General features: G+C 35.7%; 2 protein-coding genes across 2 annotated transcripts in view; both read right to left on the bottom strand.

Annotated features, from left to right (window-relative positions):
• LOC144845208 (V-type proton ATPase 21 kDa proteolipid subunit c''-like) overlaps positions 1-5556 on the bottom strand; it is a 25842-nt gene extending 20286 nt beyond the window's left edge. Inside the window, exon 1 of the mRNA XM_078702391.1 lies at positions 5545-5556. The gene's annotated coding sequence lies outside the window, so the exon portion shown is untranslated. The remainder of the gene's footprint in view (positions 1-5544) is intronic.
• The window catches only part of LOC144845206 (WD repeat-containing protein 36-like), a 24039-nt gene that overhangs the window by 1556 nt on the left and 5841 nt on the right, over positions 1-16642 (bottom strand). The window contains exons 8-19 of the mRNA XM_078702387.1: positions 16404-16579; positions 15518-15638; positions 14502-14651; positions 6011-6159; positions 5401-5515; positions 5040-5205; positions 4292-4400; positions 4124-4203; positions 3104-3211; positions 2319-2419; positions 1669-1811; positions 1416-1529 (exon numbers count right to left, since the gene is read on the bottom strand). Coding sequence (XP_078558513.1) covers positions 1416-1529; positions 1669-1811; positions 2319-2419; positions 3104-3211; positions 4124-4203; positions 4292-4400; positions 5040-5205; positions 5401-5515; positions 6011-6159; positions 14502-14651; positions 15518-15638; positions 16404-16579 — 1532 coding nt within the window. The remainder of the gene's footprint in view (positions 1-1415; positions 1530-1668; positions 1812-2318; positions 2420-3103; positions 3212-4123; positions 4204-4291; positions 4401-5039; positions 5206-5400; positions 5516-6010; positions 6160-14501; positions 14652-15517; positions 15639-16403; positions 16580-16642) is intronic.

Below are 16642 nucleotides of genomic sequence, written 5' to 3'. Positions count from 1 at the left end.
GCGTCCTCCGCCCCCCCCCCCCCTATTTTTTAAAGATTTTTTTTTTTTTTTTTAAATTAAATAGATTTTAAAAACACGTATCGTTTCGACGGTCATCAATCACCGATGGTTTGCACATTTTCATATTGAAAATAGTACGTCGGAGCACATCGTCAGCTTGATCGCATTCCACCAAGCATACGTCGACATCCTTTGTGTACTATCAATCTCTAGCGTCACAGTTAAGTGTAAAAGGAGCAAGTTGATAAAAGCCACGTGGTGAGCTTGGTCGCGTTCCACTAAGCAGGTCGGCATCCTTTGTGATCGTCACTCCCGTATTGTAGAATAGCGGTACCTCAGACGATCAATAGAGTTGATGAAGCCACATGGGGTCTGTTTCTGCTGCATAACGCAATTTAACCGGTTATTTTAAAATAGATTAAAAATAGATAACAATAACATGGTCAGTGCTACTATACTACGCGCCCATTTATTAAGTACAATAAAAACAAAGGCTAGGACTGTATAGTGCCTATGAAAATTATCCCGTTAGGGCTACATTTTATTTAAACGTATTACTATTAAAATATTAACAATGCTGCAGCATTTCATGACCCTTGTTGTTTTATTTGCTTTCCCGTCGATGATTCTCATAAACACATCGCGATGACATCATGACAAAAGAGGTGTTTTGTTTTTTTCAAATCACTAAATATAATGTAATCGAGCCGGACCGCTAATTTTTAAACGATCGTTTAAACCAGGTCGTTGAATATGCCGTGATTTTAATTGTCAAAAACATGACCGTCAGTAGATGGCTCGGAGTTTCGATAAATCTTGCGTCGCATGTGTTGCGTGGTGAAAACACTCTCAGCAAGTTTGCTTCATTTAAATATGCATGAGACTCTGTGACGGCCCGCTTTAACGTGACGTCATGTTACTGCTGCATGCGAAGAAGTAGTGACCGCGATCGACCCGGCGCGCGTGTAAGAAAATAATACCGGCCTAGGCTAGGACAAGTTTATAAAAGCTGAAAAACATCGTCGCGTTGTAAAAATTTAGATGTAAAGTACAGGCATTTGGCATTTGGTACCCTAGGTAAGTATCATGCTGCATGTCCCACATGTCGTAATTTGCGAGCTTTAGAGTGTTTGGTAAATGACATTATGAGATGTTTGTAAATCGTTTTAAACGACTTACAATGCGCTAGAACGGCAAAATTTCCAGGGGCCGTCGGCCCCTGGACCCCGACCGGGGGCCCTTGGCCGCCCCCTGGCCCCCAGCCAATGTTTGCTCGCTTCGCTCGCAAAGCTACGCCACCCCTATTTCAATATCCTGGATCCGCCCCTGAGTTCCAATAAAGAACTTAACGATCCACCCCGCCGTCAAACCTGGTTACGGCCCTGGGATACTACTGAACTGTAATCTGTATTTACCTCTGAACTATCTTTCAATTCTGATGTAGCAAATTTCAATTCTAATCCAGGAAGTGTTGGTAAGAAAAATGGCACTTGAGCTAATTTTGGTGGCTCTTTTGGCTTATTCCGTTTCTGTTGAAAAATAAAAAAACTATTAATTATCCAACATTTTCACCCAAAATATTCCACCAATAACACTATATATAAAACCAATTACAACACATATTATATCTGAAAAAGTTTATTGAACTTAAAACTTATGAATTCTTACCCGTATAAGTTCAAGATTAGTTAAACTTTTCCATCTTGATTGTGGTAATAATGACAAAGTAACTAATTCAGATGAAATCTGATCAGGAGACTTGAAGTTACCATCAAATTCATATACATCCTTTATTTCCTCATTATCAATTTCTTTAAAAATACAATCAACATAACATATGAAACTCTTTCAGAGGTAAATATAAAAATAGAGGTTTCTTAGGTAGAGAAGTCAGAGATTACATACCTCCGCCAAGAGCTGACCTCCAAAATTAAAAATGATTAAGCCTCAATCAAAAATTCCTATTGTTTAAAATACCCAACCAAACAGGGCGTTGTCTCATGTTATATGTTTGTTATACAAAAATTATGTAGTTACAAAAGAACTTACAATTTGGCCATCATCCTACAGCTTAAAAAGAGGTCCAGAATTGGGATCCTGGTAGAGATGCCCCCAAAATGAAATTGAGTCATTGTGGTATATAACTTTCAGTGGTTTGAATTAGTAAAATATTAAAAAGTGGTCCAGAATTGGGATCCAAATTTCATTCAAAATTTAATAGAGTAACCATATATCTATCTGTGGTTTAAATGTAGTTACATCTTTTTGGCAAATATCGCAGACAAAAATATAACTTTTTTGGCGGATTAAATGTTTACCTTTGGTGTTAATGCAGGTTCCTGGAAGAGCTACTACTGTTGGTTCAAAGTCATCAGGTAATGCTTGAAGAGACACATGTACAAACAATGTTCTATTGTTCCTATTATGAATAAACATGTAGTTTAGTACTTTATACACCATTAAATCATTTTAAGATAATATAATTGCACAATAAAAATACATTATAACTTTCCTAATCAATAGCTGAGGTTTTGTATCAATACATTTTTTAGAGTAGATAACCTAATACATTTTACAGGGGATAACATTTTTACCTGTATTTACCACAATTTTAATATCAGTAAATATCAGTTTAATGTAAAATGCATTATTAAATTTATAATTTACGATTGATAATTCGTCCATAATGATATTAACTAGGTTTTATATCACCTTGAGTTGTGTAGTATCAAATTACTACAAGTAACTTGATGACAACAATGACAGTAGATGATTTTTGATTATAAGTAAAGTAATATTCGATGACTTGCATAGACTGAATTGTAAAGGTTATACAAAATGACAAACCATTATTAGATAACGTTTAGATACAAATTAGATAAAGTCTAATATTACTAGTATGATGAATGCCTTAGGCAAGTTAATATCTTGCACGCTATTTAGGAATTCTATTATTATTAGTAAAGATCAAGTAACTAATTGAACAAATTCAAATACAGATTTATTACTTTCTGTAGGAATATAGTACATTTCCTTACAGAAAGTTGTCGTTAGGGTTTTTCACTAACAGGTTTATTTTTCATTAAAAAAAAGCTTAGAATACCATAGATAAACTCCTAAATCATCAACATGAGTGGTTGCCAAGTAATCACATGTTACAGAAAGAGTTAAGCTTGTTGCCGGGGAATCCAATAAGAAAGAATCAACCAATCTAAAATTGAACAATATTGTTGAAAATCAAAATTCAAATATTAACGACAAAACTTTTATGCATTAGAAACAAAGTTAAAGGAAGTAAAGGAAGTGCAATTTAAATTGTGATGTTTTGATAACAAACTGTTAACTGTATCAGACTGGTTTGGTGTCATCAATTTTTTAAGTGACATATATATGGTCTGGAAGGGCAGTAAATATAAGAGGGAGAACATATATAATATAAAAACATGTGCATAATAAAAAGTCCTCATCCCACAAAAGTTAGCCAAAACTGACAGCAAATAGGGAAGGACCACTACAGTTATTGAAAACAGACAAGAAAAGTGCAGATATTGGTAGGTGTATATACTGTATGTAGACAGTTTGCTGGAAAAAGTTAAAACAGCAGGGGAACAGCGAGTTATTTTAACACCAATTTATAGCACATAGAAAATTCACACGCCAACAAAGAAGAAGATTTAGTCCATGAAGCAGTTCACAGTTTTCAAACTAGGGGTAAATTACACTTCTTTAAACTTTATTTAAAATTGGTTTAACTAAAAGTAAATGATTGCAAAGAAAATAATAATCTGAAAAAGGTGTTTTGAGAACAGATATAAACTGTAATTTATGAAGAAATGTAATAAAAAAATATATAAGAAATTTAGGAGGTAATTTAGGACTATTATTGTTTGCATTGTTATAGTACATTTTGGTACTGCTAATATTAATGAACACATTCATAAACACAGGTTTTTCATTTACCTAATTATTACAAAGCACAGTGAGTTTTAACCAGAAAATTATTTTTTATTTTTCATATATTTATTGATTATATTACATAGATTATTCTATTTTTTTCAATTTTTCATATATATATACAGTATAAGTTTAATCTGAAAACTTCATGAACAAAATGAGGTATTACTTTCCAAGTGGAAGGTCCCAAGTGCGAATGGTTGAATCCATTGATGATGTAAGTAACCATCTGCCATCTGAACGAAATGCCTAAGAAAAACAACATTTCAAATTTCAAAAGATTTGTTTGTCAAATAATAAATTAAAATCTGTCATTAACAAAATAAATTAAAGTTACCATATCTGTTATGCTATTTCTGTGACCAACAAATATCCTGACAATGCTGTATGTGTCTATATCAAGTACATTCAAAGTAAAATCATCTAATGCTACTGCCAACATACCACTGTCAAAATAACAATCACCACTGTTAGTTGCAATATGATTTTATGCTGATTTAATTAAAATTCTAAATGTCCCTATGTTTTTAATATTTTAATTTATTTTTTGTATTGTTGTCCCCGGGATCTATGATGTGACAGAGTCTAGAAATAAGTTACTAACACCATTAGTTAATGCACCCATTTTTTAACTTTACTTCTTGGCTCTAGTTTATTTTGAACATTCTCAAGATTGTCCGCAACTGACATTTTTAGTTACTAACAGGGTGTTGGGCAACTAAAAGATCAACTCTTAGTTTTACCTCAGTCCCAACCATGGTGAAGCTAAGGTGCTTCTCTTACCACCAAGTCCATCAACTTCAGAACACTATCTTACTAGTAATTCAGAAGTGCAGCTTTTTGAGTTGTTTAACTTTGTTTATATTCATATACACACAGATTAAAACTATGTACAGTTCATATTGAACCGATTGTAACGACCTAAGATTGAGAGAGCCGGGCATCTTTCATAGCCCCCAGCCAAAATCTTATTTTGTCCCCTCCCCCACCTTTTTGAAAAGGATTTGTGCCATTGTCCTGAATATTAACTAGCCACTGGAAAAGTAACTCTCTTTAAAAAGGTAACAAAAAGAAATAATACTGACCTTTCTCGATGTAAAAACACTTTTGAGATTGTACAATCCATTTTTACATTTTTTATCAAATCTTTGGATTTGAAATTCCAAAACTTGATAAGCCCATCAGTGCCAGCTGTAATAGTGACTTGGTTTAGGCCGTCTACTGCTACGCCACGAATTGCTCCCTCATGTGCTTTAAAATAACATATTTATTGTTTGGATAACAATAATCATCACAAATTGCTACTAATTTGTTCAAATCATCATGTCGGAGACAGATATAATACAATTAATATATCATTCAGATAAGAATATTCATATAATGTGTAATATATTACAAACTGTTTATAATTGTATTCATTAATAACAAACTATGGTTATTCTTTACCTACTGGAATACCATAGGAACCTCTAAAAATAGCAGACTGCATGTTGTATGTATCAACATGTCCTGTACTCCATCCAACAACAGCAAAGTTACCACAACTCGTCACCTCTACAACCTATGTTTAAAAAAATCAATGAAAAAGGCATAAATTAAATATTCTGTTATTCATTTTATTATATTATTAAATTATTGTTTCAAATTGAAACAATTTAAGTAAAAATAATGTGCTAAGACCTATATTTATATATTTATGATAATGCTAATGAGCTTAACAAAAAAAATGTACCAATGTAAGACAGACCATTGTTTGTAGATTTAACTGCTGATTATTAACCTTAATAAATTTGTTTTAATGGGATTTTCATACATTTGGCTGAAGAAAACACAGTTGCGTGCTATTTCATTACTATGATTAGTAACTTTAATGCCAGGGCAGTATACATATGTGCAGTAACATCTCGGAACCAAAAAACAGGCCTCTTGTCGGTGTGTTTTCCACAAAATTGTCTTAACACTATGCAAATATGACTACAACTTGTTACTTTTTGCAGGTGTGAAAAGGGTATTAGATGAATAGTAAAATCAACGTGGTATCTAAGAATAAGCATACCGTGGCCTGTACATGTAAATTGTCATCAAAGCTCTTATGTTTTAATTTGTGTGTTCCCATACAGCACTTTTGAAAGTTCCATGTTGTAACAATAGGGAAACCATGATGACAAGCTACTATTCCATCCCAATGCATTTCTCGACTGCACTCTAATAAAAATTAAAATCGTGTAAATAATTAAATTCTATTGTCTTTTTATTATATTAGTATATATATATATATATATGCAGGGTGCAAAATAAAAAAATATATATAATATACAATTTTTTTATTTTGCACCCTGCATATGGTTGTTTCAGGACCAAGCCATTTTGGGCCGCAACCCGTAATTTGTGGAATGTCGCTTTAAATGCAGAGCCTGGTATCCCAATGTTGGGATAAGGTATGCTTTAATGCAGAGCCTGGTATCCCAATGTTGGTATAAGGTATGCTTTAATGCAGAGCCTGGTATCCCAATGTTGGGATAAGGTATGCTTTAATGCAGAGCCTGGCATCCCAATGTTGGGATAAGGTATGCTTTAATGCAGAGCCTGGTATCCCAATGTTGGGATAAGGTATGCTTTAATGCAGAGCCTGGCATCCCAATGTTGGGATAAGGTATGCTGTAATGCAGAGCCTGGTATCCCAATGTTGGGATAAGGTATGCTGTAATGCAGAGCCTGGTATCCCAATGTTGGTATAAGATATGCTGTAATGCAGAGCCTGGCATCCCAATGTTGGTATAAGGTATGCTGTAATGCAGAGCCTGGTATCCCAATGTTGGTATAAGGTATGCTGTAATGCAGAGCTTGGCATCCCAATGTTGGGATAAGGTATGCTGTAATGCAGAGCCTGGTATCCCAATGTTGGTATAAGGTATGCTTTAATGCAGAGCCTGGTATCCCAATGTTGGTATAAGATATGCTGTAATGCAGAGCCTGGTATCCCAATGTTGGTATAAGATATGCTGTAATGCAGAGCCTGGTATCCCAATGTTGGTATAAGATATGCTGTAATGCAGAGCCTGGCATCCCAATGTTGGTATAAGGTATGCTGTAATGCAGAGCCTGGTATCCCAATGTTGGTATAAGGTATGCTGTAATACAGAGCCTGGTATCCCAATGTTGGTATAAGATATGCTGTAATGCAGAGCCTGGCATCCCAATGTTGGTATAAGGTATGCTGTAATGCAGAGCTTGGCATCCCAATGTTGGGATAAGGTATGCTTTAATGCAGAGCTTGGCATCCCAATGTTGGGATAAGGTATGCTTTAATGCAGAGCCTGGTATCCCAATGTTGGGATAAGGTATGCTGTAATGCAGAGCTTGGTATCCCAATGTTGGGATAAGATATGCTGTAATGCAGAGCCTGGTATCCCAATGTTGGTATAAGATATGCTGTAATGCAGAGCCTGGTATCCCAATGTTGGTATAAGGTATGCTGTAATGCAGAGCCTGGTATCCCAATGTTGGTATAAGATATGCTGTAATGCAGAGCCTGGTATCCCAATGTTGGTATAAGATATGCTGTAATGCAGAGCCTGGTATCCCAATGTTGGTATAAGGTATGCTGTAATGCAGAGCCTGGCATCCCAATGTTGGTATAAGGTATGCTTTAATGCAGAGCCTGGTATCCCAATGCTGGTATAAGGTATGCTGTAATGCAGAGCCTGGTATCCCAATGTTGGTATAAGATATGCTGTAATGCAGAGCCTGGTATCCCAATGTTGGTATAAGGTATGCTGTAATGCAGAGCCTGGTATCCCAATGTTGGTATAAGATATGCTGTAATGCAGAGCCTGGTATCCCAATGTTGGTATAAGGTATGCTTTAATGCAGAGCCTGGTATCCCAATGTTGGTATAAGGTATGCTGTAATGCAGAGCCTGGCATCCCAATGTTGGGATAAGGTATGCTGTAATGCAGAGCCTGGTATCCCAATGTTGGTATAAGGTATGCTTTAATGCAGAGCCTGGTATCCCAATGTTGGTATAAGGTATGCTGTAATGCAGAGCCTGGTATCCCAATGTTGGTATAAGGTATGCTGTAATGCAGAGCCTGGTATCCCAATGTTGGTATAAGGTATGCTTTAATGCAGAGCCTGGTATCCCAATGTTGGGATAAGGTATGCTTTAATGCAGAGCCTGGCATCCCAATGTTGGTATAAGATATGCTGTAATGCAGAGCCTGGTATCCCAATGTTGGTATAAGGTATGCTGTAATGCAGAGCCTGGTATCCCAATGTTGGGATAAGGTATGCTGTAATGCAGAGCTTGGCATCCCAATGTTGGGATAAGGTATGCTTTAATGCAGAGCTTGGCATCCCAATGTTGGTATAAGGTATGCTTTAATGCAGAGCCTGGTATCCCAATGTTGGTATAAGGTATGCTGTAATGCAGAGCCTGGCATCCCAATGTTGGGATAAGATATGCTGTAATGCAGAGCCTGGCATCCCAATGTTGGGATAAGGTATGCTGTAATGCAGAGCCTGGCATCCCAATGTTGGTATAAGGTATGCTGTAATGCAGAGCCTGGCATCCCAATGTTGGTATAAGGTATGCTTTAATGCAGAGCCTGGTATCCCAATGTTGGGATAAGATATGCTGTAATGCAGAGCCTGGCATCCCAATGTTGGGATAAGATATGCTTTAATGCAGAGCCTGGCATCCCAATGTTGGTATAAGGTATGCTTTAATGCAGAGCCTGGTATCCCAATGTTGGGATAAGATATGCTTTAATGCAGAGCCTGGCATCCCAATGTTGGTATAAGGTATGCTTTAATGCAGAGCCTGGCATCCCAATGTTGGTATAAGGTATGCTTTAATGCAGAGCCTGGTATCCCAATGTTGGTATAAGATATGCTTTAATGCAGAGCCTGGTATCCCAATGTTGGTATAAGGTATGCTTTAATGCAGAGCCTGGCATCCCAATGTTGGTATAAGGTATGCTTTAATGCAGAGCCTGGTATCCCAATGTTGGGATAAGATATGCTGTAATGCAGAGCCTGGCATCCCAATGTTGGGATAAGGTATGCTGTAATGCAGAGCCTGGTATCCCAATGTTGGGATAAGATATGCTGTAATGCAGAGCCTGGTATCCCAATGTTGGTATAAGGTATGCTGTAATGCAGAGCCTGGCATCCCAATGTTGGGATAAGGTATGCTGTAATGCAGAGCCTGGTATCCCAATGTTGGGATAAGGTATGCTGTAATGCAGAGCCTGGTATCCCAATGTTGGGATAAGGTATGCTGTAATGCAGAGCCTGGTATCCCAATGTTGGTATAAGGTATGCTGTAATGCAGAGCCTGGTATCCCAATGTTTTTATTTTTTTTTATTTCTTTATTCGAATTCATAAAATCACAACATAAAAAAAAATACAAAGAATGAATTCAGGGTAACACAAAAAGTAACCAAAGGTCAAACTTATTTCCATTGTGGCCCTTAAGGATAACAAACACCAAGAATAAACATTTACAATATAAACAGAACACATGTAGTAACAATAAAAATATAAATTATAATCTTTCTAGCATAACCTCTTTGAGATGTTTCCTGATATTTCTTTTGAATTGATTTATGTTTTCTGAACACTGTATCAATTTTGGCAGGTGATTCCATGACGTTATTGCCGTGTTAACAAAGGTTGATTGGGAGTGGTTACCTATATATGGTCTATAAATTGATTGAGTTGCAAATCTAGTATTGTACTGGTGAATTACATTTGCTCTACTAATACCATCATTCATAAACGTAGGGCTTAATCCATTAATAATACGATACATGTGACAAAGTTTTATCTGTTTAACTCTTAAATCCACTGGGAGCCAATTCAGTTTGTTTAATTCATTAGCCCCAATGTGATCCCTTGGTTCTAGACCAAGAATACATCTGACTGTCTTATTTTGTGCAGTTTGCAATTTAACTTTTAAAGTTTTTTTTAATCCAGAGTACCACACGCTACAAGCATAATCATAAAGGCATAACACCAAACTATTTGCTAGTAACTTAAGATCTCTGAAAGTTAAGTACTTTCTATTTCTATATAAAAATTTTACCCTTGAGTTTACTTTCTTTATAACTGATTTACCTATATAATCTCCGGTTAGATTGTTATCTAGTTCAAGTCCTAGATAACTTACTGTCGGTTTGTTTGTGATTATATGATCATTACAAGTAACTTTCAATTCTTGTTGATTTCTGAGTTTACGTTTAGATCCAAATAGAATTGAATACGTTTTTCCTAGATGCAATGACAATCTATTATCTAATAACCAAGAATTAATAGATTTTAATTCTTTTGACAATACATTTTGAATATTTGCGACACTTTTATCAGATACAACTATTGCAGAATCATCGGCATAAAGAAGCAGTTTACTACTCAATGCAGATTCCATATCATTCACATACATTAAGAACAACAGTGGGCCCAATATTGACCCCTGAGGGACCCCACAAGTTATTTTTTTCCACGAAGAAAGAGTACCACAATTATCAACTACCTGCCATCTATCTGTTAAATATGATTTAAACCAAACTATTGCTGTTTGGGACAATCCTAATGCTCTCATTTTGCCTAGTAAAATCTGATGGTCTACAGTATCGAAAGCCTTTTGTAGGTCTAAGACTATCATACCTGTTAAATTACCTTTATCCCAATTCTTTTTAATATGGTCAGTTAGGTGAATTAAACAAAGATCTGTAGAAAAATTTGCTCGGAACCCACATTGGAAATCATAGATGAGTGATTTAGAATTAAGGTATTCCATCAATTGGTCATGTACTAGTCTTTCAACAACTTTAGAAAAAGCCGAGAGTATAGACACCGGACGATAGTTACCAACCACCGTTTTGCTACCCTTTTTGTGAATTGGGATGACTCTCGCTAATTTCCATTCTTTGGGTACAATACCTGATGTGAAGGATAACTTAATAATATGTGTTAATGGTTTTGCGATTGCAGAAGCCCCATCTTTGAAGAATTTGGCTGGTAAATTATCTATTCCGGTAGCTTTACTCGTCGATAATTGTGTCAAAGCTTTAAGAACATTATCTTCAGATAATTCTATGAAAGAAAAATCATTAGGAAATACACCTTTGCTACTGTAAAAGACATTTACATGTTCCAAGTTATAAGTATTACTAGGAGGGTCAAGTTTGTTTACTAGCTCTCCAGCAACGTTGGTGAAGTACGAATTAAACTCTTCAGCAACTTCTTTCTTATCATGAATATATTCATTGTTGATCTCAAGACTAACCTGTTTCTTGTCATTATTATTTGATTTAGAGGTTCCTAGACCTTTAAGAACTTTCCATAGTTGTTTTGGTTTGTATTTATTTTCTTGAAGTTGTTCCGAATAAAAATTTACTTTAGCTTTTTTAATTTTGTAATTTACTCTATTTCGGAGTTTTCTAAAACTCTTGAGATGCATCACATCCTTTGTACTACGATATCTAATTAACATTTTGTCTCTTTGCCTAATAAGATCTCTTAATTCGGAGTCAAACCATGGTTGATCTTTTACTTTAACCCTAACTTTTTTTTTAGGAGCAATTGAATCAATTATACGCAGAAACTTATCTTTAAATGTATCCCATGAAGATTGAACACAAGTTAAACTAATACAATCTGACCAGTCTATACTATCAAGCATATGAGTCAGTGAATCAGAACTGTAATTTTTCATTGATCTAACATCAATTGTTCTGTGTATGCCAGAAATGATATTAGTCCGTTTTCGTCTACAAAACGTTAAAAAGTGATCACTTAGTCCAATAGGAATTACTCCACTGGCCTTAATTTTTAAAGGATCACTGGCAAAGATCAAATCTATTGCTGAGCTATTGTTATCATTGATCCTAGTTGGTTCAGTGACAAGTTGTTCAAGACCGAAAATATTACAGAAGTTAGTCACTGACTCATAGTTGTTACGATTACAATTTAAAACATTTACATTAAAGTCTCCAAGAATAATACTTTCTTTAGCATTGAAGTTTCCAACAGTCATAAGCAGGTTTTCTAAACAGTTAAAAAATGTACCTTGTTTTGGTGGGCGATAACAAACACCGGTTAAAATTGGCTTCGACTTTGGCAAAATTATATCAATCCATTTGCATTCGATATCCTCTCTGTCCAAATCATTTCTGACTGAGTATGAAACAGTATTGTGTATATATAAACACACTCCACCCCCTTTTCCATTTCTGTCTTTCCTTTCTATGGAGAAATTTTCAATTTTTATTTCAGCATCATTGATTGAATCATCGAGCCACGACTCACTTATTGCAATGACTGATGCGTTCGTATTTTTTGCAATATCTCGAATTTGATCGATTTTGTTACGTAAGCTTCTAACGTTAAGGTGAATAAATATCAAACCCTTACCACGAAGAAGTTTACATTCTAACTCGTTGAGCAGCCTATCCTCGTTATCCAAATTGGCATTCAACAACTCCGTGTACGAACCATCAGATATATTAATAGTGTCATCTTCAAATAATGAATCACTGAAGTTAGGTACCATACATGAGTAGCAATGCCAGTCCGAATCCGATTTTGCAAGGCGATTGTATTCCTTAATAGAGATATTCGCACATTTAATGTGGTACCATGAGTCGCATCCATCGCAGCAGATACCTCGTTGGTTTGATTTCACAGATCCTGAACACAGCCCACATGGATCACAAGTTGCGGGTCCAGGGTTAGTCGAAATATCTCCACTTAAAACAAGAATCATAAAGGCAAAATGTCTCAATAAAACTCCAAGTCGTATTGCCCGTGTTTTTGTTTTTCCTCCGTGACCGTTTTTGCGTGGATATATCTTTTCAAAGTATGACGTAGAACATAATGTAAGTGCTGTGATTCCATGTTGGCTTGTGTAGAATTCCTTTACCGGACTGCTTGTACGCAAAACATTGGAATTTCTCTGAACATTCCTGGCATTCCATTTTGTTATCACCGCCAGCAGTATCACTAATAGAGTAGGCAGACCGGTATGTCGAAACGTAGCCATGATAAATCTAATCCAAGTAAAAATCCATCTAGAAGAAACTTACCGGCTATGAAATGAGTCAATACTGTACCGTAAACAGATCATACAAATAAAACACGATACAAAAACAGTTAAAATCCGTACACAATTCCAGATTAAAAATGCATGTAAAATTTCAGCTTGAAAAAGCATATAAAAATATCATCAATATACAGACTGCTATACAAACAAACATCATATAAAAATATTTTAGTTGCTTTAAAAAAATGCGAACTTGAACTAGGCCCAAGGAGTGCCCTTGTGCCTATCTGTGTCGGCCGGACTCGTTCAAAGTTCCCGGGCTATACTGTAGATTGATTCACAGAAATGTCATGCCTAGAGAGCTCGACTGAGACACGTCCGCTGACGAGTAGAGGTAGTGAGTGAGTGGTTGGTATAAGGTATGCTGTAATGCAGAGCCTGGCATCCCAATGTTGGTATAAGGTATGCTTTAATGCAGAGCCTGGCATCCCAATGTTGGGATAAGGTATGCTGTAATGCAGAGCCTGGTATCCCAATGTTGGGATAAGATATGCTGTAATGCAGAGCCTGGCATCCCAATGTTGGGATAAGGTATGCTGTAATGCAGAGCCTGGTATCCCAATGTTGGTATAAGGTATGCTGTAATGCAGAGCCTGGTATCCCAATGTTGGGATAAGGTATGCTGTAATGCAGAGCCTGGTATCCCAATGTTGGGATAAGATATGCTGTAATGCAGAGCCTGGCATCCCAATGTTGGGATAAGGTATGCTGTAATGCAGAGCCTGGTATCCCAATGTTGGTATAAGGTATGCTGTAATGCAGAGCCTGGCATCCCAATGTTGGTATAAGGTATGCTGTAATGCAGAGCCTGGTATCCCAATGTTGGTATAAGGTATGCTTTAATGCAGAGCCTGGCATCCCAATGTTGGTGTAAGGTATGCTTTAATGCAGAGCCTGGCATCCCAATGTTGGTATAAGGTATGCTGTAATGCAGAGCCTGGTATCCCAATGTTGGGATAAGGTATGCTGTAATGCAGAGCCTGGTATCCCAATGTTGGGATAAGATATGCTGTAATGCAGAGCCTGGCATCCCAATGTTGGGATAAGGTATGCTGTAATGCAGAGCCTGGTATCCCAATGTTGGTATAAGGTATGCTGTAATGCAGAGCCTGGCATCCCAATGTTGGTATAAGGTATGCTGTAATGCAGAGCCTGGTATCCCAATGTTGGTATAAGGTATGCTTTAATGCAGAGCCTGGCATCCCAATGTTGGTGTAAGGTATGCTTTAATGCAGAGCCTGGCATCCCAATGTTGGGATAAGGTATGCTGTAATGCAGAGCCTGGCATCCCAATGTTGGGATAAGGTACAGTATGCTTTAATGCAGAGCCTGGTATCCCAATGTTGGGATAAGGTATGCTGTAATGAAGAGCCTGGCATTCCAATGCTGTGATATTACATACTGTGAGGCAGAATAAATTAAATTAAACAAAATTATTACCTGCAGCAAAATTATTTATTGGAGGTAATTTAAAGGTATCATGTTTTAAGCCTTTCTTTTTTGCAACACTTCTTTTCATAGAAGCTTGTCCAAGATTTTTGTTGTGCTTCTCATGAACTGTTGAGAAGGATTTTAGTGTACAATCTTGACCTGTCAATAAATAATTTTAATTATGCTTATGATATCATGTACAATGGAAAACAAAAACAATTTTTAATGGCTTACCAGGAGTGGTCGCAGAGAGCCATTAAAGGTCTGCTATACAGAGGTCTGTAATATATTATTTTATATTACAGTACTTCAAAAACCTACTATCACACTCTAGGTAGAGTGCAGCGTTCCATTTTGACTTTTATGCATGCATATATTACAAGCTAGCAATTCAAATGTGTACTTATCTGGCCTTGTCCTTCGTTTTATTTAACGAATCTCTTTAACATTTGCTACTATATTTAGCCAGTTTGGCCAGTTCAGTTAACTTGTCGATATCTGAGCTCTGTCATTTTACACATACAGGTAGTTATTTTAAGGTGGTATCCACAAGATATTCACAACTATATTTAGATGTTTGCTCAGTTATATGGGGTTCAGACTCCACTACATATGCATCTAGTCATTATTAATAATACAGTAATATTCGCCTTTAAATCATGTTATTAACGCTCATGCAGCAAAAAGGGACGAATTATGTTTATTCCTTGGTTCTGTAGGGTAAACTACCATGCAAATGTGAACTCACTAAAATCATAATGGTTTTACACAGTTCTATAGCATGCATAACAGATATGAAATCATAATGGTTTTACACAGTTCTATAGCATGCATAACAGATATGAAATCATAATGGTTTTACACAGTTCTATAGCATGCATAACAGATATGAAATCATAATGGTTTTACACAGTTCTATAGCATGCATAACAGATATGAAATCATAATGGTTTTACACAGTTCTATAGCATGCATAACAGATATGAAATCATAACGGCTTATTAAAAGTTGAGTTGTTAACTTACCTGCACTTAAAATATCCTTTCCATGACTACCATGGAAACGAATCATTGTCGGAGGTGCATAGTGACCTGACCTAATTTTGTGCAATCTACCAGAACCATCAGGTTGATCAAAAATCCACATCTAAATAAAATATCAAATATCTAAATAAGTAAAAGATTGTGTTTTTACTTTTTTTGCAAAAATAATCCTGTATAAAACTTTGGCGTTGATATTGTCCATTAACCCTTTAAGTGCACAGTGTTAGTCCCAACTCTGTGCATAATATAAGAAAGGTGAATTTTAAATAAATTGCAAAAAATACTAAATGATGATGAATAATTTTGTGATTATTTTTGTGGTGTCTGGTGGGCAAAAGGTTGGTCTATGGTTGGGAGTAAAAGGTAATTTGCATATAATTAATGTCATGTGAAGTCATTAAAGCTATTTCCTGTTTTTTTATCAATTAAATGGTAAAAACTATTTTTTCTATAAGAAATTCTTATGGAATATGGTTTTCCCACTGGATAATGATGAAGATATGTATAACAAATAAAAATATCAAAGAATTTGAATTATTGTTTTATTTGCTAATTAGATATCTGTATTACAGGGTAATGCGTTTAAGAGCTTCGGCTCATTGCATACCCGTTTTGTATAAAATAAGTTTATAGAAATATTCTTGTGAAAGAAATACTGTATAATATATTTTTTGTTGATACAAATAAATTTTATCGTTTTATAAAAAAACATGCACAAATAAAAGTTTTAGGTCAAAATCATAAAAAAACGTATAATACTCAACTGTTTTCTATGAAATTTAGGAAACTATGCCTCATTATTTTATAAGACTAAGAAGTGTAATATTAAATGGTTTGGACTGTATGAGGATATGTAATGTATGTTTACCTTTAGTGAATTGTCTGCTGCTGATGTAACCATTAGAGGTTCAGAGTCCAAAAATTTCATACCAGTCACAGATCCATGGTGTACGTCTCTCATTTGACTTTTTAACTTTTTTTCTTCCAAGTCCCATAATGCAATGTGTCCAATAGTGCTTGCAGTTGCCATAATAGGATGACCATCTGCGAAAATTGAATACAGAAGAAAACGATCTAAAAACAAGATGCTTTAACTTCCTAGATTCC

This window comes from Antedon bifida, chromosome 6, assembly GCF_963402885.1.
Source record: "Antedon bifida chromosome 6, ecAntBifi1.1, whole genome shotgun sequence".
Classification (NCBI taxonomy): domain Eukaryota; kingdom Metazoa; phylum Echinodermata; class Crinoidea; order Comatulida; family Antedonidae; genus Antedon; species Antedon bifida.
Note: the sequence above shows the minus strand (reverse complement) of the source record. Positions and strands in the feature narration are given on the sequence as shown.